General features: G+C 38.8%; 1 protein-coding gene across 1 annotated transcript in view; it reads right to left on the bottom strand.

Moving 5' to 3' along the window:
* Positions 1-23,886, bottom strand: part of Psmd1 (proteasome 26S subunit, non-ATPase 1) — a 71,926-nt gene that overhangs the window by 42,538 nt on the left and 5,502 nt on the right. Inside the window, exons 2-16 of the mRNA XM_005082536.4 lie at positions 23,215-23,258; positions 21,988-22,061; positions 21,656-21,825; positions 20,388-20,593; positions 17,675-17,818; positions 15,274-15,500; positions 11,680-11,740; positions 10,260-10,388; positions 8,614-8,702; positions 7,812-7,890; positions 6,856-7,029; positions 4,388-4,499; positions 3,077-3,273; positions 2,178-2,273; positions 65-129 (exon numbers count right to left, since the gene is read on the bottom strand). Coding sequence (XP_005082593.1) covers positions 65-129; positions 2,178-2,273; positions 3,077-3,273; positions 4,388-4,499; positions 6,856-7,029; positions 7,812-7,890; positions 8,614-8,702; positions 10,260-10,388; positions 11,680-11,740; positions 15,274-15,500; positions 17,675-17,818; positions 20,388-20,593; positions 21,656-21,825; positions 21,988-22,061; positions 23,215-23,258 — 1,867 coding nt within the window. The remainder of the gene's footprint in view (positions 1-64; positions 130-2,177; positions 2,274-3,076; positions 3,274-4,387; positions 4,500-6,855; positions 7,030-7,811; positions 7,891-8,613; positions 8,703-10,259; positions 10,389-11,679; positions 11,741-15,273; positions 15,501-17,674; positions 17,819-20,387; positions 20,594-21,655; positions 21,826-21,987; positions 22,062-23,214; positions 23,259-23,886) is intronic.

The following is a 23,886-nucleotide window of genomic DNA, read 5'->3' on the forward strand; positions in this document are numbered from 1 at the left end:
GTTCAACTATTTAAGAGTCTACTTAAATGGAATATAAACAGAATCTGAAGCTAAAAATTATTACCTGAATAAAATGAAGCCAAGTGATTCTACTGCTGCTCTCCTGACATCATCATTAACATCACTTACCTAAAAGGAAAATTTAAGATGATTATAACACAAATTATAACACACATTCCATTAATAAACTGATATAAGCTGGGCATTGGTGGCACACGCCTTTAATCCTAGCACTCAGGAGGCAGAGGCAGGGCGGGTCTCTGTGAGTTCGAGGCCAGCCTGGTCTACACAGCAAGTCCCAGGACAACCTCCAAAACAATACAGAGAAACCCTATCTCGAAAAACCAAAAATAAATAAACTGCTATAAATGCCCCATTAGTCAAATGTAAATTAGTCCTTAATAATATTTAAGTTTTCTTCCTTACTAAGTATATCAAACATATTATATACCTTAAATGTATACAGTAAATAAATTTAAGAAATAATAAAATGTAGTTTTTTAAAAGTCTTGGTTCACCTTTAATCCCAGCACCAGGAAAGCAGAGAGGTGCATTTCTGTGAGCTTGAGATCAATATTATCTACATATGAAGTTCAAGGCTAGGCAGTGCTACATAGTGAGACCCTGTCTCAAAAATTAAAATAAAAACAAAACCCTCCTCTTTTCTTAATTTAGAAAAAAATAAATCCCACTTTGGATGTCTTTGTGGCCTGGTGAGGTTTACAACTAATTCAGCTGCATTATAGCTTTTGTGGGTATAAGAAGCACTTAAGCATTCCTTCAATGTTGTTTCCAAACAATATGCCCCAAGATCAAGCAAGATGCAAATATTTACAATATAATTTATACTGTCCTGACTGTGGTAGTTTGAATGAAAATGGCCCCCATAGGACTTACAGGGAGCGACACTATAGGGAAGTGTGGCCTTGTTGGAGGACTATAGGGAAGTGTGGCCTTGTTGGAGGAAGTGTGTCACTAGAGGTGGGCTTAGGGGTTTCAGAACCCAAGCCAGGCCCAGTGTTACCCTCTCTTCCTGCTGCCTGCAGAACAGGATTCTCAACTACTTCTCCAGCATTATGTCTGTCTGCACACTGCCATGATGACAATGGATAAAACCTCTGAAACTAAGCCAGCCCTAAATGTTTTCCTTTATAAGAGTTGCTGTAGTCATGGTCTCTTCACAACAATAAAACACTAAGACAAGGATCTGCCAGGTGGTGGTGGTGCAAGCCTTTAATCTCAGCACTTAGGAGAAAGACGAAGGTGGATCTCTGAGTTTGAGGTCAGCCTGGTCTACAGAGTGAGTTCCAGGACAAAAACAAAAACAATCAACCAAAAAAAGACAATGATCAGGCACAAATGCTAATAAGGTGGGACAAGAGCCTTAAGAGACAAGTAACAATTTTAAATCTTTCTGCACTGGAAATGATGTCGTTTTCCCTTTTCCCATATTTGTAAAGTGAAGACAATTTGAGAGGACATTATCTTAATAAACTACATATAGATTGAGAAAACTGTGGAAAAGCCTTTTGGAAAGCATGGGCATCATTTTAAAAAGCATGGGCATCAGATTTACTGTGCAAGAGAGCCCTTGAAATAGAGCATGTTCCTGTTAGTGGTACCTAAAGCTAATTTCACTGACTAGAAAAAGTGGTTTCTTGACAGTCTTTAGATTTGCCTATCTTCTTTTTTTTTTTTTTTTTTTTTTTTTTTTTTTGGTTTTTCAAGACAGGGTTTCTCTGTATTGTCTTGGAAGCTGTCCTGGAACTCGCTTTGTAGACCAGGCTGGCCTCGAACTCACAGAAATCCATCTGCCTCTGCCTCCCGAGTGCTGGGATTAAAGGCGTGCGCCACCAACGCCCAGCTAGATTTGCCTATCTTAGTATGACCACATATTCTCACAACCTTGTTTGTCTCTTACAAATGAGAATGCTCCTTGGGGTAGAGTTTCAGAAAATACATTAGACTGTTTTTGAAAACTATTCATGTTGACACAGTACTGTTCTATTTGATTCCGAAAGTCTACTGTGAATTATGGATTACTGTGTCCAATGAATGAGAATCAATCAAAAGTTGAGACCACTGATGATGATCATGACACATGGTGTAGATAACTTCCGCCTGCAAGCTCTCCCTTCCCTGCAAACTTTACCTCTGAAGAAGAGCAGAGTACTTACAGCAACGTGTAGCAGGCGTCGGATAGCTTTGTTGTTACCAGAGCCACAATAAGCCATGGCTACAGTATACATTCCAGATCTTCGAAGTATTGGGTCCTGAGAAATAATAATTCCAATTAATCCTCAACTTACTTCCAAGAGTGAGTGTAGCTGAGTATTGTGAAGCAAGCTTGTGGTCCCAACTACCTGAGAGGCTCAGGTGGGAGGTTTGAGTCCAGCTGTTGCAGGACAACCTGGGCAATGCGGTGAAGCCCCCTCAGAAAACAAATGCCTTAGCTACAGTAGCAGACACTAGGCAGGCTCGTTTAATGTATGAGCCATGAACTTTAAAACAATTCATTTGTGATTAGTAGTTTTCAAAGTGAATGGGAAAATACCATCCCCTCCTTTTTTGATTTTTCAAGACAGGGTTTCTCTGTGCAGCTCAGGCTGTCCTGGAACTTACTCTGTAGACCATGCCAGCCTCGAACTTACAGAGATATGTACCATCACCATATTCTAATTCACATAGGACACTGAGTGGAAGAAATGTGGAGCCTGAACAAATTAATTAGTAATCCAGTCAATAAACTATAATGTATGGATCACATTACAGAGAAGAGTGCAACTCTGGCCACCTGCCGCACACAATACCATCATATACATAAGAGATATCAGAAAACCTTTACTCAAGTAAGTATAGAGAATGCCAGTTTTATGCTGAAAAAATAATTAACCTTCAACCTTATTAAAGGACTATTAAACTGGAAAGAGACAGGTGGGTCTCTGAGTTCCAGGCCATCCCGGTCTACAAAGTGAGTTCCAGACAGAGAAATCCTGTCTCGGGGTTGAGACTATTAAAGCATTCAACAACATCACAGAGTAAGAAAGAAAACGGGAGAAATCAAATAGGATCTCACCTTATCACGACAAAGAGATTCAATGAGAGCATCAGCCTCTTCCATCCGCCCGTACATCACTAACGCAATGCCAACTGCTAGACCACGCAGAATCTTCTCATGCTGAGTTTCTTGTGCATAGCCAACCATATCCTCAATAGCCTGGGCGTTTTTAGAACCTAACATAACCAAACCTAAGGCCAGGCCAGCTGCCTCTCCTAGAATAAGAAGTAAAATGAGCACCAGTTATATTTATAGAGTCAATAAAACATATCTAATTGAAAAGAGCATCTATTTGCATCAATTATCAATACAACCATTAGCCTAGCCTACTGATAAGAACTAAATTTTAAGCTTGTTTTATGTGTGAATATTTTGCCTACATGTATGTATGTACGCATGAATGTATGCACAACCACATATGTGCCTGGTATCTGCAGAGGTCAAAAGAGGATGTTAAATTCCCTAGAACCAGAGTTATGAGTAGTTCTAAGACACCATATGGCCAGGCGTTGGTGGTGCACACCTTTAATCCCAGCACTTGGGAGGCAGAGGCAGGCGGATCTCTGTGAGTTCGAGGCCGGGCTGGACTGACAGCCTCCAAAACAATACAGAGAAACCCTGTCTCATAAAACCAAAAAAAAAAAAACCAAAAAAACAAAAAAATAAAAACAAACAAACAAAAAATCTTCCTGTTTGTGCTAAGCAGTGGTGTAGCATGCCTTTAATGCCAGCACTGGGGGACCAGGGCAGGAGGATCTCTGTGAGGTAGTCTGGTCTACAAAGCTACACAGAGAAACCCTGCCTCAACCCCCCCAAAACAAAACAAACAAAACCTTCCTGTTTGCACACATTACTTTTGTTAGAGCACTCTGGATATGTCCCTTAAGAAAGCCTATATTAAAAAAAAAAAAAGAAAAAGTAACAAGACAAACCTACTAAATGGAGAAAACTCCCTTCCTCTTCAACAAGAAAAAAAAAACACTGAAATTTTAGGACAAGACTAGCCTTCTCCATCCTGCCTAATGCAATGCCAACTGCAAAACTAGGAAAAATTTTCTTATCCTGAGTTTTTTATTTTTTATTTTTACTTTATGTGCATTGGTGTTTTTCCTGCAAGTATGTCTGTGTGAGGCTGTCAGGTCCCCTATAACTGGAGCCACCACATGGGTGCTGAGAATTGAAACCAGGTCCTCTGGAAGAACAGCTAGTGATCTTACCCTCTCTCCAGCCCTTCAACCCGAGTTTTTAAAGGAGAATATAAAAAGGCAAGAAAAATATTCACAATTATATTAATCACAAAGTTTGTTGTTTTCAGTGACAAATGCTTACCTGTCACAGCATCATCCTGATAAAGGTTTGTTTTCAGCAGATCATATACATCTTGACGTGCAGTTCCCATTGCAGCCAAACCAAGGCCCAGGCTGCCTCCATGTCTAACAATCTAGGACAAAAAGCATTGGTTCTAATAATCTCGAGCATAGTACCTTTAATTCTAAAGTGCATACATATTCTTATTCTCTCTCTGTCTCTCTCCTCCTCCCTCTCTCCACCCCCATCTCTCCTAAGCTGGTTTCAAACTCACTATGTAGCTGAGGATGATCTTAAACTGATTCTTTTTCGAAACTGTCAAAATATTTTGACAGGAAGTATACAGAGGGCAGCTCATTAACAAAGATCAGATAGGAAGGAGCTGCATAGTAACCTCAGGAATTTTAGTTATGATATCTGCTGGTGCAAACAGTGACTGGAGACGTATGTCAGGGAAAAGAAAATAGAATGTATCTCCATAAATTTACAGGAGAAAGACTGAACAATTCTAAGAAGCAAGTACCAATCAGTAAAGGATTAGGAGGCAGGCAGGTGAAATCTGCAGATGTTTCTGAGCTCAGAAGAAAGCACCTAATAAATATGGTTGTCAAGAAGGAGTGATGGGAGCCAGGCAGTGGTGGCACACGTCTTTAATCCCAACACTTGGGAGGCAAAGGCAGACGGATCTCTGTGAGTTCGAGGCCAGCCTGGTCCACAGAGCGAGTTCCAGGACAGCCTCCAAAACAATACAGAGAAACCTTGTCTCGAAAAAACAAAACAAAACAAAAAAAGGAGTGATGTGGTCAGAGCACAAAGCTGGTCTTCCTCTGAAAAAGGAAGCTTTGGAGGTTGCCCATTTCAATGTACAGTTCGTTCGCACTGATGACAGCAATCCAGCACTGCTCTGGGAACACTCCTTTCCCATTGGCTGAACCAGGTGGATCCTACCCTTCCCTAACTGAAGCCAGGACAATAGGGCACTCCATCTCTAGAATTTAATGTTTTCAATTAGAGAAATCCAAGAACAAAAATATTTCAAGTTTGGTCATCCTGACAACAGGTTCCTGAAAACATAAATGCATCAGCTCCCGTTTATATGCAATGAGTCACCCAGAGTTGCTGTGCTTTTAGTAAAAACTGGGTTAATTTTGTGAGTCACCCAGAGTTGCTGTGCTTTTAGTAAAAACTGTAAGTGTAAGACACTTCTGATTAAAAACTTCTTGCTTCAGCCAGAAGAGGCTTCTATTCCTAGTGTTTTGTTGTTTAGTGTGTCCATAAACTATCTGAGAGGAAATGAGGTAAAGATGTGTGTACAGATGGGGATAACTTGTCGGTGAGGAGCTTGTTAGCCAGGACAGACCATCTTCTTGGCTCAATTTGTTTCAGTGAAGTTTGAGGCTAAGGTATTCTGGTTTATTTAATTACTATCCTGATAACTTTCTAAAAACTCACTCGAAACTGAAAGCTAAAAGTCTAAATCCTATTTCAGATTCATTTAAAATAACAGGACTACTTAATAATTTTTTTTTCAAAATAATAATAATAATAAAACAACTTATCAATGATTAAAATAAACAGTAATTCTGATTTCTCAAAATATATGCTATTTTGGACATCCTGCATTTCCTTTAAAATGATATAGTTAAACCAAATGAGAAGTAAGATAAATACAGTAATAGCATTCCAAGATTCTTTTTTGGGGGGGGGTTTCGAGACAGGGTTTCTCTGTATTGTTTTGGAGTCAGTCCTGGAATTCACTCTGTAAACCAGGCTGGCCTCAAACTCACAGAGATCCGCCTGCCTCTGCCTCCCGAGTGCTGGGATTAAAGGCGTGCACCACCAACGCCCGGCGCTGAGACGACTGTATGTTTTAGGAACACTTGGAACTATGTCTTGCTTATTTCACCTGGGTTTAAAGGACTAAAAAGAACAATTTTAACTTGCAGAGGAAAAAAAGGAAGTTACCTCTAAAAAGAGAAAGAAGAAAGAAAAAAAGTCAAGTGTGATGACTCATTTCTGTAATTTTGGCACTCAGGAGGCTGAGATAGGAGAACATCTAGTTGGAAAGCAGCCTGGGCTAAACAGCAAGACCCTATCTCACGAGAACCAAAACTCAAGCAAAACAGTATCAATACAAACCTGATTACTATGCAAAGTATTGCTTTTGGCATTCCCAAACCCTTAGAAATCTATCCATTGAAATACTGAGCAAATATATAACTTTCTTGATCAGCAGTTCTCAACCTTCCTATTTAATACCTTCCCATCAATACAGTTCCTCATGTTATGGTAACTCCCAACCACAAAATTATTACTACTTCATAAGTCTAACTTTGTTATTATGAATTATAATATGAATATCTGATATGCAGGATATCTGATATGTGGATGGGCCATTTGATCCCCAAAGGGGTGGCAACCCACAGACTGAGAACCACTCTCCTTGATTCTCAAATAAGGAAAATTTGGTTTTTCATCCTAGTACTTACATCATTGCTGGCATTCTTGAGCTGATTAAGGAGATAGTCAATTATGTCTCCACCATGATTGGCATGAATGAGACCCAATGCATAGAGACCTCCACCTTCCTGATAGGCTGATCCTGGAGAAGTATCCTTGGGAAGGTATGTTGCCATTAACTGTAATGCTTCCTTCTCATGACCCTGTCACAAGAGGTAAGAAAAAGGTAGAGGAACACAGATGTACCATCTTCTCCACAGAATTCCCACTTGCTGACACAGGTAACAGAACACGCTCTCATCCAAACAACTCCATCACTCAAAATGAGTCTTTAGAGATGTAGGCACACCCTGGTTAGAAAACTGTGGCAGCATTCCCACTGGGCTACACCTGGCCTGGCTCTGGAGTGTTAGCACTTAGCCCTAATCCATTTTTTTTGTTTGGCAGATACCTGTTGTTTGTTTCCCTTGTTGCCCTATATGTGAATCTTGCCAGAGAGTTTCCCAAGGATACAAAGCCTATGTCACTGTGGGGGCGGGCTTTGAGGTTTCCTATGCTCAAGCTATGCCTAGTTCAGTTTACTTCCTGTTGCCTGCAGATCAAGATGTAGGATTTTCAGCAATTTCCCCAGTACCATGCCTAACTGCATACTACCATGTCCTATCATGATGATAATGGACTTAAACCTCTGAAACTATAAGCTACCCCACTAAATGTTTTTCTTTATAAGAGTTGCAGTGGTTATGGTGTCTTCCTAGCAACAGAAGCCCCAAACTAAGACTGTTACAAAATGGCTTAGTCATAAAAGGAAAAGGATTTCTGTTGGAACATACTTTTTTAGTGCCTTCTTTATCCTTCCCTATCCAAGGACTGATATGACCTGACAGCATGTACCTGTTAATGAATTACAATAAGCTTACACTTCTTAGCCCCAGAAAAATGGGTTTCTTCTCTGATGATCAGTCACAATGAATAAATATATTACCTTATGTATTACACCCAAGCTGGCAGTTGCAGTAAATTTGGCCCAGTTAGTGGCTCTGGCCAACCATTCCAAGTTATCTCTACAAGAAAAAAAAGCAACCTGAACATTATTAATCCTAATTTTCCTCCTAAGTAAGCTGTTCCCTTTTTGGAGAAAGAGTCCAGCACTACAGCCCAGACTGCCTCAGCTTTTCAAGCATTGTAATTACATGTATGTGTTAATATTCTCAAGTTGGTTTTTTTTTTTTGAGATAGGCTTATCTGTGTAGCCTTGTCTGGGATTAAAGGTGTGTGCTATCAATGGCCAGCTCTGAAGATTCTTAAAATGCACCATATATAATCTACTTTGAATAAAAGGAAAATCATACATTTATAAGTATAACTCATATCAATTTTTCTTTCAAGTTACCAAGGCAACTAATAAAAGTTATTAATTTTACTTTAAAATAAGTAAATATAAAACAAAAAAATATAGTAACAAGCAAAACAAACTTAAAATTCAAGACTACTGAAGTATGATAAGAAATACTATGAATGAAATTTTGGTTAAGAACTACTTGGAGGGTTGGAGTGACAGCTTAGTGGTTAAGTACACATACTATTCTTATAAGTGGACCCAAGTTCAGTTCCCAGCACCCAAGTCAGTGGCTCACAACTGCCTGCAACTTCAGCTCCAGGGAACCTAACACCCTCTTCTGACCTCCAAATGCAACTGTACATACCCTACCCACAGACACACAGGAATACAGATAATTTATTTAAAAAAAAAATCCACCATAGTGGAATTCTCCAGGCATATTTACCTAAGAAACTGGTCACTGGTAGTACCACAGTGCATGAATGAGTTTGCTATTACAGTTGCTGTGTGACACACAGAATTTCGTACTGCATCCTACAAAAACAAGTACAGACTTCTTAACACTGGCAAAGTGTTTATACATACATATACTCACATACACTCACACACATCCTATTTTCCAGCAAAATCGGGAAAACAATTGAAATGTCACAATCAGATTTTTGTTTGTTTTATGGAACAGGGATTCGTGTAGCCCAAGCAGGCCTGAACTTGCTTGAACTCCTGATACTTCTGCCTTCACCTCCTAAGTCTACGGATTCTAGGCCTGTATTGCAACACCTGGTTCAATCACAGATTTGAAGTATGCACTTACAGACTTCCTAGTCTTCTCCTTCTGAAGAATTTAACTATTCAGTTTCTATTTCTATTTCTCTTCAGCATCTTGTTTAAGAGCTCCAAGGTACTGGAGTAACTTTAATAGTAGTGCTAGGACTCTTCTGGTCTGCGCCTCTCTCAGTCATCAAATTATAAATGCGTCAATGTAGGAGTGTAGTTACAGTGCTGGGGATATAAGTCAAGGGTTTTTACACTCCACACAAGCACTCTACTCCTGAACTACTTCCAAAGCCCTAACTTATTTACAAATTATGTTAAGTCTGTATCTTTTTGCCATTTGCAAACATGAATTTAAGGTTTCAAAAGGCACTTTATACATGCTTAAAATCAAACAATGTTTAGTCACTAAACAGTATAAGGCTGTAAGAAAAGAACAAATGTCTCTGGGAAGGGATACTGAGTAAGGAAGAAAAAAGTTTTTTTAATGCTGTTTATCTTTTTACTTCCAAGAAAAAAAATTATTTAGTATACTGCAAAGAGAGTAGTGGGCATAGCAATAGATGAGCTACTTGCCTTGAAAATAACACACGTGTATATGTGTGTGTTCATATGGGAGCACATCTGTCACCTCAGGTGTCATGCCTCAGGAGTTAACCACCATGCTTTTGGAGACAGGTCTCTCATTGGCCTGGAGTTCAGTAGGCTAGGCTGGCTGGCTAGTGAGCCCCGAGGAATCACCTGTGTCCCCATCTAAACATTTATCATCACACCCACCATCTTTTTTTTTTTTTTGTGGGTTCCGGGTACTGAACGCATGTCTTTGTATTTGAAAAACAACTAAGCATTTATCAACTGAGCTATCATCTCTCTAGCCCTTTAGAAATTTTTTTTTAACTAAACAGTAATCATGTCTATTCAAAGATTTGTTAGGATTGATTTCTCAATAATGTAACAACAAAGTCTTGACTGTGCTATCATGTTTAACTGTTAAGTGAATACAAAAAGATAAAAATGTATTTAAAATGAAACAGAAAAATCCACATTTCTCAACAAGAGACTACCACAAAAAAAGGAACTCAATTTTTGTTAATTCCTTTCCCATCAATAAGTGAGTTTTCCCTACTCACTGATCTATTTTAGTGCTGGGGAGTGAATCCAGGGACACATTCACACATGTTCAGTACATGTTCTTGCACTGAGTTCAGCCACACTCATTGCTATTTTTACAAACTTTAACATTTCCTTGATTATAGGAAACAAAACAAAGCCTTCAACAAGTTATAAAAGAATGCTCCATTATGGGAAATGTTCTACCTTTGTGTTTTTCAGAATCATGAGGTCTGTGTTATTATTTCGTATTAAGAATTGCAGGTGTAATTCAATAGCCATTTCACCACTTAAAATTTTAATCATTTTCAAAGTCTGGTCCTTGGGCTCTGGACTCTGCCAAAACAAAAAAGAATGAAAATTCAAATATTAATGAAACTCGCTAAGTCAATTTTATTTCATCAGCCTTAAACCAATGAAAGCAGTCACCTTTGCACGCGCATGCACACACACACACACCCTTCTTCCCTCATATTTTAATGACAGGATCTAAAAAATTCAACTAAATGGTTAGAAGAAACACAATTTCCTTATCATATTCCACTGAGATAAGACTACAAGTTTGAGAGAAGAACACAATCTATCCCAAGGCAGCTTTTTAAATCAGGATTTATTTTATGATTCTTATTTATTTGCATGTGTATGTGTCTGTATCAATGTATGCCGTGTGTGTGCTGGTGGCCTCAGAAGTCAGAAGAAAGCATCAGATCCCTCAGACATAGGAGCTACAGGTGGTTTTAAGCCTCCCAACATGGGTGCTAGGAACCAAACTAAGGTCCTCTGAAAGAGCAGCATATACTTCTAACAGCTAGGCTACCTCTCAGGCCCCCATGGTAGTCTGTCTGCCTGTCTGCCTGCCTGCCTGCCTGCCTGTCTGTCTTTTTAAAGACAGGGTTTCTTTGTGCAGCCCTGACTGTCCTGGAACTCTCTATATAGACCAGGTTGGCCTTAAATTCAGAGCTCTGTCTGCCTCTACCTCCCAAGTGCTGGGATTAAAGGTGTGCACCACCATTGCCTGGCACTTCTTATTTTTAAAGACGTGTTTAGCTGGGCAGTGGTGGTGCATCTCTGTGAACTTGAGGCCAGCCTGGTCTAGAATTCTAAGATAGCTAGAGCTGTTACACAGAGAAATCCTGTCTTGAAAATCCAGAGACTTGTTTATTTTTATTTTATGTGTATGGGTGTTTGCCTTCATGGATTGGCTGTGAAACACTTGAATGCCAGGTGCCCATGGAGACCAGAAGTGGGCATAGAATCCCTTAGAACTGGAGTTACAGAGCTGTGAATCACAATGTAGGTGCTGGAATTGAACCTGGGTTCTCTGGATGAATTTTCAAAACTACTTTTTACAGAAAATCCATTTTTATAAAATGATTCTAGCATAAAAAACAAACAAAAAACTTTCAAAAACTCAAATATATATCATGTATTTAAAACAATGTGCTGGACATGGTATGTACACCTTTAATCCCAACACCTGTCAGGGAATTCTACCCTCTCTCTGATCTATGACAGTGAATTCCAGCCAGGGCTACACAGTGACAGTCTCCCCTGCCCACCCCACCCCCCAAAAAAAGAGAAGAAGAACCCCTTTGAGAAGCTCTGGACAGTACTGAAAGTCACTCACCACATCTGGTGTCTTTCCCACCAGTGCATTGCCTGTCTTCTCCTCCGTCTCCATAGGGTCACTAAAGTGAGGAAAGCCAACCATCAACACTTCAATAAATAGTGTAGATCTGAATTATGTCCAAATTATTCTACAGGAAAATACATTTACTTTGTGGGTATTATTAAGGAAGAAGATTCTTATAATCTCTAAGATGATTGAATTTCCCCCAAATAAACTTTTTAAAACAAACAAATCTAAGTTAGTAAACTTTGTGAATAATAAATTTATCAAAAGTGGGGGACAAAAAAAGTATCTTGTCCACTCCCAAAATAGTCCAGTGGAGATGAACCACCAACAGCTAAAAGTGTTAGGTAAAACTATCTGAGACCCCCACAACTTTAAAACTAAACAGCCAATACTTCCTCCTGGGTCAAAGCACAATGCTGTAGAGAAAACAATGGGCAGAAAAAACACAACACAATAGAGTTTTAGGAAACACGGAAATTAGAAAAATGACCTTAAACAAGACTTTTTTGTAAAAGTTTAGAATAGCTAGTTTTAATAAAATAAATCATAGAAAATGACTTAAGTAAAATCCTAGCCAGTATTATTATATGAGACATTATAGGCATGGTGGTATATGCCTTTAATTACAGCATTAAGGATGCAGGGACAGGTAGAGCTCTGTGAGTTCGAGGCCTGTCTGGTCTACACAATGTGTTGTAGACTTGTCAGGGTTACACAGTGAGACTCTTTAAAAAAATAAAAAGAAGAGAAGAAGAAAATGATTTAAGATCAAAAAGGGAATTGAATGGGCTAAGTATATAGCTCATTTGGTAGAGTGTTTGCACAGCAGGTATGAAGCTCTGGGTTCAATTTCTAGCACCACATAAAACTGGTCACAACAGGTAACGTCTCTGGCCAACCTGGATAGAGCTTCTATCTCAAAACAAAACAAATTAGAATTAGAAAACTCAGAAATTAAACTACAAACAGTAGAAAGTTACAAATGAGAAAAAAAATCATTTTAGAAAAGATCAATTCAGAAAAGATTAACACAATGAACATGATAGCAAATAAACATAGAATCACTTTTCAAAAGAATTCAAGAACAAAGAAAAAACTTTTAAACATGAAGAAATTTCTAGTTGGGCAGTGGTGCCACATGCCTTTAATCCCAGCATTTGGGAGGCAGACGCAGGAGGATCTCTGTAAGTTCGAGGCCAGCCTGGTGTACAGAGTGAGTTCCAGGATAGCCAGAGCTGTTTGTTACACAGAGAAACCTTGTCTCAGAAAAGAAAAAAAAATTACATTTCCATATAATACCATCCAAAAACTGGAATAAATTTTAAAATACCACATAATAGGATCAAAAATTATAGTATACTTAGAAGTATGAGGACTTAAAAAAAAGTGTAAGGAACGCTTTCATGGTTATCTATAACATGCCACTGAGAGAAAGCAAAGAAAACAAACAAATGAAGGAAAGTGCCATGTGCATAGACTATGGGCTGAACACGGTCAGGGTTACAGGTTCAGTAACATAACATTTCAGGGAAGAGATTCAACACAATCCCCAGTCAAAATCCCCACAGGCTTCAGCAATAGCCACAATGAAAAAGAAAAGAATCAAACTGTGGGCCTGGAGGTTTGAGATGTATCTCCGATACAGTGCTTGTATAGAATTTACAAGGACCTCCAGCAGGGATAAAAACATCCTGTATTATCTGATTTTAAGATGTAAGTCTTAGTAATAATAAAGTAGTACTCACATAAGGAAAGACAAACAGACCAGTGGGAAAGAAGAGATAAAATTAATCTCCCAAGCTTCCACAGACTAGCCCATTAAACTCTAAGCATTTGAACTTCAAATACCTAGCACCACACCCCCTCTCCCTCCTATTGATATTAGAGGATAGTTTACACCTGTTAGTGTTAGTTTTCAATTATTTTAGGGTTGGGATTGGAAGGAAGTGTTCAGACTTGGGCATCCCTTTCAGATAAGTTTAGAATTTAGATGGGATAGATATGTTTAGCTTAGGATATAAGTAGATCATAACTTAAGTACTTATCATCCTCTATGTATATATGTTGTATATGTTTGAGTTTGTATCAAATTTAAATCTTCTATTTAGACTAAAAGGGAAATTATAGGGGTGAGCCCCACAAAGCCATCCACCCAAAAGGGGCAGAGATAGGGAAATTTAGCAGAGGTTAGGATAAAAGGAAGAGAAAGAGAAAACGAAACTCTCTTCTCCTCCTCTTCTTTTGGAAGCCTGCCACGCTTCTGACTCCCCAGCATATGTGTAAGTTCTTACTCTGGTAAATAAATATATTATATTCCATATTGCATTGACCTCCCATGTCAGTCAGTCAGACGTTGGTGGTGCACGACTTTACTCCCAGCACTTGGGAGGTGGAGGGAGATGGAGCTCGGTGAGTTCAAGGCCAGCCTGGTCTACAGAGCAAGTTCCAGGACAATCTCCAAAGCAATAAGGAGAAACCCTGTTTCGAAAAAAAAAAAAAAACCAAACCAAAACAAAAAACCACCGAAAGAAAGAAAGAAAGAAAGAAAGAAAGAAAGAAAGAAAGAAACCCAAACCAACATGGTCAAGTACTTCACAACTTCACACTTCACAGCAATACCAATTTCTTCATTTGGCTTAAATGTCCCAATCTCTGTCCATTATGAGGGGAAGTCAGGAAGGGAAGCCATGAAGGACTCAAAAGGCAGAACTAAAGCAGAGGCCATGGAGGACACTACTTACTGGATGTTCCTACGGTTTGTTCAGCTCACTCTTTTCTACAACCCAGGGCCTTGAACAAGAGCAGCAATACCCACAGTAGGCTGACCCCCACCCCATCTATCATTAATCAAGTAATTGCCTCATAGACTTGCCTATAGGCAATCTGATGGAGTAAATCTCAATTGAGATCCCTCTTCTCAGATGGCTTGAACTTGTGTCAAGTTTGCAAAAACCCTAAGTAAGTAGTGGTTACATTGTGTTGTCTAGGGACCGACCCTCTCCAATCAGTCTAGCCACCAATGCAGAGCCTGTAGATATAACTATAGAACACAGAATTTTGTTTGAAATTTATAAGGAAGGCATTAACAGCTGAGAGGGAAGTAAGATCTTAAGAGGTTTCAAAACAAGGACTATTACTGCTAACCAGACAATTTGGGGAGAAAAATATACTGGAATAGTCAAGACAAACATTTTAAGTAACTGGTCTAAATATATAAGGATATGTGTGGGGAACTCCATATTGTATGAGTCTAATATACTGTTTATTTGGCGTGACAGAAGTGCAAAGCCCAGAACATTTCTTACTAGTTAGCTCAGATGAATCTGAGACAAATATCTTGGTCCACCCATCCCACATATTTAATACAATTAAGTAGCCACATGCTATCTGACACGCTGGCTCTACCATCCAATCCTTTCTTGACAGAAGTTTACTTTGGTCATTCTTCCTTTGCCTACTATAGGACAATCTATAGAAGCTAATAGTTAAACTTATTTACTCTTAACATCTATGAATTTTCTATGTAGTCCCCAGATGAAATAAAGAGTGTGCAGTTAATGCTGACACAGAAGAAGATACTTATACCTGTCTTTCTCTGATGCTGGCACAGTACCCGTATTAGTAGATCCAGGCACAGAAGCGATGGGGGTACCAACAGTTCGAAGATTCTGGATTACAGATGACAAAAACTGCTGGCTAGCACTTTCATACAAATCAAAACAAATCTGATAGGCCATCAACAGGTTGTCTTCTTTTACCAGCTTTTCTAAGATATCACTCACGGCCTGAGGATCATCTAAGAAAATCAAGCACTGAAATAGAGATAAAGAACAAGCATACAGTAACTGAAAACTTCATATGAAGAAACTTAGAGAAAAACAAATAGTCCACAATACAAACCAGAACAGACTTATCTCGTCTAGCATTCCATTTCAGAATCCAACATTAAGTGAATTTTTCCTAAAAATCATATTCACAGTCCTAATGTTGTGCTTTGTGGCTTGTAGCATTCAATATTAGCTGTTGAATCAATTTTCTGTTTTTTTTTTTTTTTTTTTTTTTTTTGAGACAGGATCTCATTATGTATCTCTAACTGACTGGCTTGGAACTTGTTATGTATGTAGACCAGGCTAGCCTCAGGCTCAAACAGATATTTGCTTGGCTCTGCCTTCTGAGTGATTGTGATTAAATGTGTGCGCCACCATTTATTCATGTATGTGTTTACGTATTTATTTGGCTTATCAGGACACAGTTTATCTGGGTATCTCTGGCTGCCCTGGAACTCTGTAGATCAAGAGATCCACCTGCCTCTGCCTTCTGAGTGCTGGGATTAAAGGTGTGTGCCACCATTGCCTGGCCATAATTTATATCTAGTACTTTTGAACCTGTATTTTCTCTACTGCCATATAATGTTAACAATCAATCATAGATTTAATACATATTGTACTTTGCGGGGCTAGAACACAAGTCATTAAAATTATCATTTTAAAACATTTCCCTTACTTGTTAAAATCTTCCATGTGTTTAAACAAAACTAACCTTTCAATAACTCAGTTCAATTTTTTAAAAATTCGGCTTAAATGTTATTATTCCCTCATAAGTAGCAAATTACTCAATTTCAAGGAGAACATATAATAAAAATTATTATAAATTAAGAACAGGAAATAACGGGCGCTGGTGGCGCACACCTTTAATCCCAGCACTCGGGAGGCAGAGGCAGGCGGATCTCTGTAAGTTCGAGACCAGCCTGGACTACCAAGGGAGTTCCAGGCCAGCCTCCAAAGCCACAGAGAAACCCTGTCTCGGGGAAAAAAAAAAAAAAAAAAAAGAACAGGAAATAATGGGAACAAAGCGACTAGTAAGGAATGCCTAAGTAAAGCAGAGTAGCAGAGTTAATGTACTAAATAGCCACAGTAAGTCTAAACTTACAAGGAGGTAAGACACCTAAAGTACTATTGTCCACAAGGAAAGAAGTTGAACCAGAAGAAAGGGCAAAGAACCATTATATATGAGCATTAAAAAATAATAATTTAGAAACAGAACTTCAAAATTATGCAAAGAAAAGTAAAAAGAAATACAATATTAAATATTAAACTGACTGTGGGTGACATAAAAAAAAAAACTAAAAAAACAAAACAAAACAACTTAGAACCCCGTGAAGCAATTTTTTTTTTTTTTTTTTTTTTTTTTGGTTTTACGAGACAGGGTTTCTCTGTTTTGGAGGCTGTCGCCTGCCTCTGCCTCCCGAGTGCTGGGATTAAAGGTGTGCGCCACCAACGCCCGGTCCATGAAGCAATTTCTATGTGGACATTTTTTTCACCTGGTATTTTCTATCGTAAATTACATTCTGAATCATTTTTTTAAAGGGGACATATGTATATGTAACACACACACATATAATTATATATATATGCATATATAATCATATTCACTATACTGAATATGAAATAAAATGCTATGCTCACAAGCAGTATACAAAGTATATACAGTTTATTAATTGCTTCAAAGCAAACCATGCATATCTCCAGTCAGTGAAAGCTGCAGAGACACTGAGCAGAGTACAGCAGACCTAAATGTGCAGTAAACTGGGGAGAACATCTACCATCATCTTTAGGGAAAGGCCCAAGAGAAGGGGAAAAGTCAGGCTTTACTTCATATCTTCTATATTACCTGAAAATTTTAAGTGGTACAGAAATTAAAAGAAATAAAATATACCCAATGTTCAGTTGTGTTTTGAATAATGAGACCATAGATTATATCAAACTGCATAAAGAATATATATGAATATAAATACATTGTAGCAAAAATAATTTTTAAGTGAGATTCCATTTATCAGTAAGAAGGAATGCAAACTATGCATCTTATCCTCACAGGATGTATAGCCACCAACTCCTGTATGAAGCCATCATAGGAACTCAGCATAACAAACTACCGTAACATGCAGTGGGGCAGTGGTGTACCATGAAGTAAGGTGATTGAGAAGTACCTGACAAACATTGATGAAATCAGGCTTCTCCAAGTTCATGTAGATTTTAACCAGGACTCTCAATACTTTATTCCGAAACTGCTTATTCTGCATTAAAGACATGCAGAGCTTGAGGCTGTAAGCTAGCATTCCTGGGACATCATTCTGAAAAACACAATTTAAAGTCATATCATTATCTAGTTACTGAAGCATTGTGTACATTTACAGACCAAACTGGTTTGTTTCTTCGTCATCGTTGTGATCTCCTCCTCCTCCTCCATTTTTTTCCCTCAAGACAGGGTTTCTCTGTGTAGTTTTGGAGCCTGTCCTGGCATTCACTCTGTAGACCAGGCTGGCCTCAAACCCACATAGATCTGCCTGCCTCTGTCTCTCAAGATCTGGAACTAAAGGCATGCCCCTACCACCACCTAGGTGAGACCCAAATTGTTTAATTAATTAATTAAATAGTTTAGTGTTTACAGCAGTCAATGTTTTAACTCTTAATACAAAATTAGAAAACTGTTGGGTGCATGTGTTTAATCCCAGCCCTCAGGAGGCAGAGGCAGGCAGATCTATGTGAGTTCAAGGCCAGCCTGGTCTACAGAGGAGTTCCAGGACTGGCTCTATAGTTCTGAGAAACCCTGTCTTGAAAAACCAACCCCTCTTTGATGGGGAAGTTCTGTGTATATGTCAATAAAGCACTGTTGGCCATTAGGGAAGCAAGATAGGTGGGACTAGGAGTTGAGGAGGATTCTGGGAAAGAGAAACACGGCGAGACATCATGTAGCCGCCATAGAAGTAACAGGTCCAGACCCTTTCTCTGGTAAGAGAAATACTTAGATTAACAATTATGGGGTAAAATCAGAGATAGCCAGTAAGAAACCAAGCAAACGGCCAACAGCTTCATAATTAATATAGCCTACTGTGTGTTCGTTTGGAACTGATGCGGCTCTGGAACCAGGCTGGCAGAAAGGCTGCACTCTACACCTTCAACAAAAACAACAACAAAAAACCCAAAAAAACTAGAGAATCCAGTTAAGAGGTTAGTTTTGGTGATGGAAGGCATCAAAGTCAGGAAAGCATTCTGCCACTGAGGTACCTTTCCAGCATTTGACTTTTTCAGATTGTCTCATCACGCAGTCAATCCTCCTGTCTTCACATTCCAAGTGCTGGGATTAAAAGCATGTACCACACGCACGGCTTGGAGGAATCTTAAGAGTGATTACATAGTTCTATATCTTTATGGAAAAAAATGTAATGAAAAACTAGGCACAGTGGTATACATCCATGATCCCACACCTTGGGTAATGTAGGAATAAGGATCAGGAATAGAAATTTGAGGTTAGACTGGCCTGCATGTGACCTTGTTTCAGAAAAGCAACAAAACCAAAACAAACAAAAAGGAGTGAAAATAATTTAATACTACTAAACAATCGATCAGGATGCCACTATGTGAACACAGTATATTATAATAATCAATCATACTACTATTATAAAAATCTGACGCCCAAATCCAGATTTACCTTCTCCTACCTTGCTGCTAGAGCCACTCTGACTTGTCCCCACGCTCACTCGAAGTCAGAAAGCACAATGTGATACACCTATCTTCATCGCTGAGTGACTCAAACCTTTGATACCCTTGCTTTGTTAAATGGACATGCTGTCAGATACCTTCTAAATAGTTACGTTTCTAGACATGGGTTAGTGAGGCTATCAACCTTGGTTAGAGAGGCTTCTTTTTGCAGTGGGCAATAGTCAATGCAGGGACTTATAACTGGTCAAAGTGCTGAGAATAAATGACTGTTGAGTGCTCAGGACGTTTTTACCCACCATTCCAAGATGCAAAGAACATGGATTATATAGACTATTAGAGCTGAAGGGTGGGGAGGAATGGGGAGATTGCAAAATGCCATCTTCTAGACATGATAAGACCATTGTACTCATGAATTCATTGGGGCTTTGCTCACCTAAACAAAATCTGCAGAGGCTTAACCCAGACAAAATTCCAATGTGGATGAGGGTAAGGCTCAAGAGACTCTAGCTCCAACAGAGGAGCCATTGGCAACTGATGGCTTCAGGGGAAGGGAAATCATTTTTCTTTGGGGGTGTAGCCACTAGTGGACTGCCACATTATGTACATGCAGGAAGCACTAATTAGACTCCATAAGTTATGAAAGGAAGGATAGGCCAGTTTGGTGACACAGTAGGTAAAGACACATTGCCAAAACTGACCTATGTTCAATTCCCAAGACCCACATACAGGAAGGAAAGAACCAATTTTCATTGTCTTCTGATTTCTCTGCATGCACTGTGGCATACATGTGCTCTACACAGACAGACACACAAATAATGAAGTGCAATGAAAGAACAAAAGGAGGTCATGAGGTGGGAAAGGGACATTCTGGGGATATCTAGGAGTGAGAAGAGGAAGGTGGGAGTGGATATGACCTAGATACACTGTATACATACATACATGAGACTGTCAGACAATCAATAAAAATATTCTAAAAAATAAGTATGGCCAGGTGGCGGCGGCAGTGCACACCTTTTACTCACACTCAGGAGGCAGAGGCAGGAAGATCTCTGAGTTCAAGGTCAGCCTGATCTACAGAGCTATACAGGAAACCATCTCGAAGAACAAAACAAAACAAACGGAAACAGAAGTTTGTGTTTCAACACTTTGTTCTGCTGATTTCCCATCAATCCCAACCTCTAGATGACATTAGCTACTTACAGACTCCAGTATAGTCTTCTCAAAGACATCTAGTCTCCTGGTCTCCAGCGCAATGCCAATGGCTTGCTTATACTTGTGATCATCCAGACATCGCTGGAACATTTTATTCACAATGCCTTCCAATCTCTGGTCAATTGGCTTTTTTTCCCCTTCAGGCAAATCTGCATTTTCTACACACTGTTTGGTATAATGATCGATGCATTTTGCTATGGAGAAAATAAAATAAGTATTTTTTTAACTCCCAGAAAAAGACAATGTATACTTCTATGATTATGCACACTACAAATATGTACAAAGTAATAAGCATGATTTAAAATGCTAGAACTTAATACTTTCAATTAAGTTATTTTTATGATAGTTACAATAAAGGACCACATATCAACTCCAACAAAACTGGTATTATCCTAAACATTACTAATTATTTTGACAAAAATTATATTAATCAATTTGATTAATTCAAAAGAGTTGGCTACAAACAGTTGCTAATTCATTTTCTTAAAAAATATTTGTCATGGGCCGGGCGTTGGTGGCGCATGCCTTTAATCCCAGCACTCGGGAGACAGAGGCAGGCGGATCTCTGTGAGTTCGAGGCCAGCCTGGTCTATAAGAGCTAGTTCCAGGACAGCCTCAAAAGCCTCAGAGAAACCCTGCCTCAAAAATAAAAAAAAATTGTCATTATACAATATTTTTAAAGTCCTGTAATAATAATTACCACAAAGAATATATTATACTTCGCATCTGAAAATATTTATCTTTGTAGAATAATGTTGTCACATGCTTAAAAAGCAATTCCAAAGAAAGCCAAATACTTTTCAAGTGACCGCAGCAAATCAGAATAAAACACTGTCTTAGTATGATATGGAACCTATATCCCCCAGATGTTTATAGTAATCCCAGCACTCAGGAGCCCAAGGCAAGAGAATTCTGAGTCCAGTACCAGTCTGTTATATACTGAAGACTTGTCTCAAAAAAAAAGACAGACAATTATAAAAATCAGTATTATTTAACTGGTTACTCATAAAAATCTGATATCTTCATTTCACCAAACTGCTTATTGGACTGGAGATGACCCTCATTGCTGAGGAAAGCTGCACTCAGAGGAAACTGGTGTAAACATGTAGCCTGTTTCACGCTATTAGATGATTGTGAACTTCCAATTAAACTAAAATCTAGCAACATCAGATTAAAGTGAATAAAAAGATCGTATCCACTACATCAAGAAAGACATCTCTGCAAGATAAAAACCTTATCAGACGGAAAATAATTACCTATAATAGTCTCCACATATTCAGAATTATCATTGACATTGAAGAGGTCACCTGCTCCAAGAGCATAATTCAGAGACTCTTCAAAAGCCCCCAGATGATAAAATACTTTAGATGCCACCAAGGCTGCAAACTGCCGACTCCGGAAACCTTCATCTTCGTATAAAACTTCTCTGAAAGATATAAATAAGGACAGGTAGGCCTTATTTAAGCTATCATCTTCCTTGAAAACTCAAAATATAATTATCCAAGCAACAAATCAGCAGTAGATTCCTAAATGAGTTAGCAAGCAATCCTACTTTATCTAAACTTGTAGAAATAAAGTATTTTCTTACATTTTGTCTACAGACTCAGAAATTTCTGCCCAGAAGTCATTGACAACTGCATTCAATTTGTGTAGTGCAAATTCCTGTAAAATAAAACAAAATTGAATTTTTAAAAAGACAACATCATGCTTCCTAATTGACTGGGTGTGGTGGTGTATGCCTTTAATCCCAGCACTCAGGAGAGGTAGAGGCAGGAGGATCTCTACAAATTCAAGGCCATCCTGGTCTCATCCAGAATAGTCAAAGCTATGTAGAAAGAAAGACCTTGTCTCAAGAAACAAAACAAGTGGCCACAAACTTATTGCCAAATTTTCAGTAATATTTATATTAAAATTTCATGTCTGATAAATTCATAAATTTAACATACTTTTTCTTAGATTTACTCATTTTTTGGTTGTTTTCAAACATAAAAGAGCAAACTATGTATGTACTATTTACTTCTTATAATGATTTCTTGCTTCTTTGAACATATAAGACTCCAGCTTGCTAGTTTATATTACACGAATACAGGCATCTAAAGCCACTTGTAGAACATTCTAGTTTTTTTAAGAACAACTGTTTTTTTCAGGTGTGTGTGTGTGTGTGTGTGTGTGTGTGTGTGTGTGTGTGTGTGTGTGTGTTATGTGCCACACTGTGCTTGTGGAGGTAAAAGGACAATTTGTGGAGGAGGTCACTTTCTCTTCCACCATATGAGAGATCAAACCCAGGTTGTCAGGCTAGGCAGCAAGTGCCTTTACCTGCTACGCCATCTTGCCTGCCCAATATTCCAAAATTTTGTCAAGTAAAAATAAAATAGTATGTGATACCAAAGAAGCAAAGTGTTGTGCTGACTGTTGATAATGAAGCCGGGCGTTGGTGGCGCATGCCTTTAATCCCAGCACTCGGGAGGCAGAAGAAGGCGGATCTCTTTGAGTTCGATGCCAGCCTGGTCTACAGAGTGAGTGCCAGGAAAAGCTCTAAAGCAATACAGAGAAACCCTGTCTTGAAAAACAAAAACAAAACAAAAACAAACAAAAAAATCTGTTGATAACGAAACTGGAGGGTTATTCATGTGCCATCTTATCATCTATTACCCTTAATTTCTAGTATCAAAACATTGTCTTCTCTAACTGGATTTCAATGATTGTCTACAGGTTATAGGATGACTACTTCAAATGATAGGAAATGTAAAGCTATCAAAACCAAAGAGGCTTCACAGAACTCATAGTAAGCGGAATGGCTTTATTCAACTCATACCTTAAGCTGTGGCTCTTCTTCATCCAGAAGGGAAATAATTCCAGCTATAAGATGAAAGACACACCATGATTAAGAAACATGCACACAAAGATAGATACCAACACTTGATCAAACCCTAACAATGGGGCTGGTGAGACAGCTCAGTTGAAGTGCTTGCTTATTAAGCCTGAGGACCTAAGGTGAACCCCAGCAGCCATCGAAAAAGATGGACATGATCCTAGTGCTGCAGAGGGAAAGGCAGAAACCAGCAGATGCCCTGTCTCCAAAAAGGTGGGCAGGGATAGAAGATGCCCACTGCTGTCAACACTGACCTGAGTTCAAGCCCTAGCACCAGCTTAAAAGAGCTTGCTGGCCAGCTAATCTAGCCCACTGGTGAGCTCTGGACCCAGTGGGACTCCATCTCAAATACCAAAGTGTAGAGTGATAGAGGAAAGCATCTAACATTAACCTTTGGCCTCCACATTCACTGGCACATACGTGTGCATGTGCACTCAGACATACAATGCATATATGCACAAAACAGAAGACAAGGAAAAAGTATCCTTAGTAACAACTTAATTAGGGAAACAATTCTTTTTCTTTACAATTGTAGAAGTTAATGGGCTTAGGGAGATGGTCAAACAGTAAGAATGCTTGCTTAGCAAGCATGAAGACCTAAGTTCAAATCTCCAA

This window comes from Mesocricetus auratus, unplaced genomic scaffold (assembly GCF_017639785.1).
Source record: "Mesocricetus auratus isolate SY011 unplaced genomic scaffold, BCM_Maur_2.0 Super-Scaffold_100010, whole genome shotgun sequence".
Lineage (NCBI taxonomy): Eukaryota > Metazoa > Chordata > Mammalia > Rodentia > Cricetidae > Mesocricetus > Mesocricetus auratus.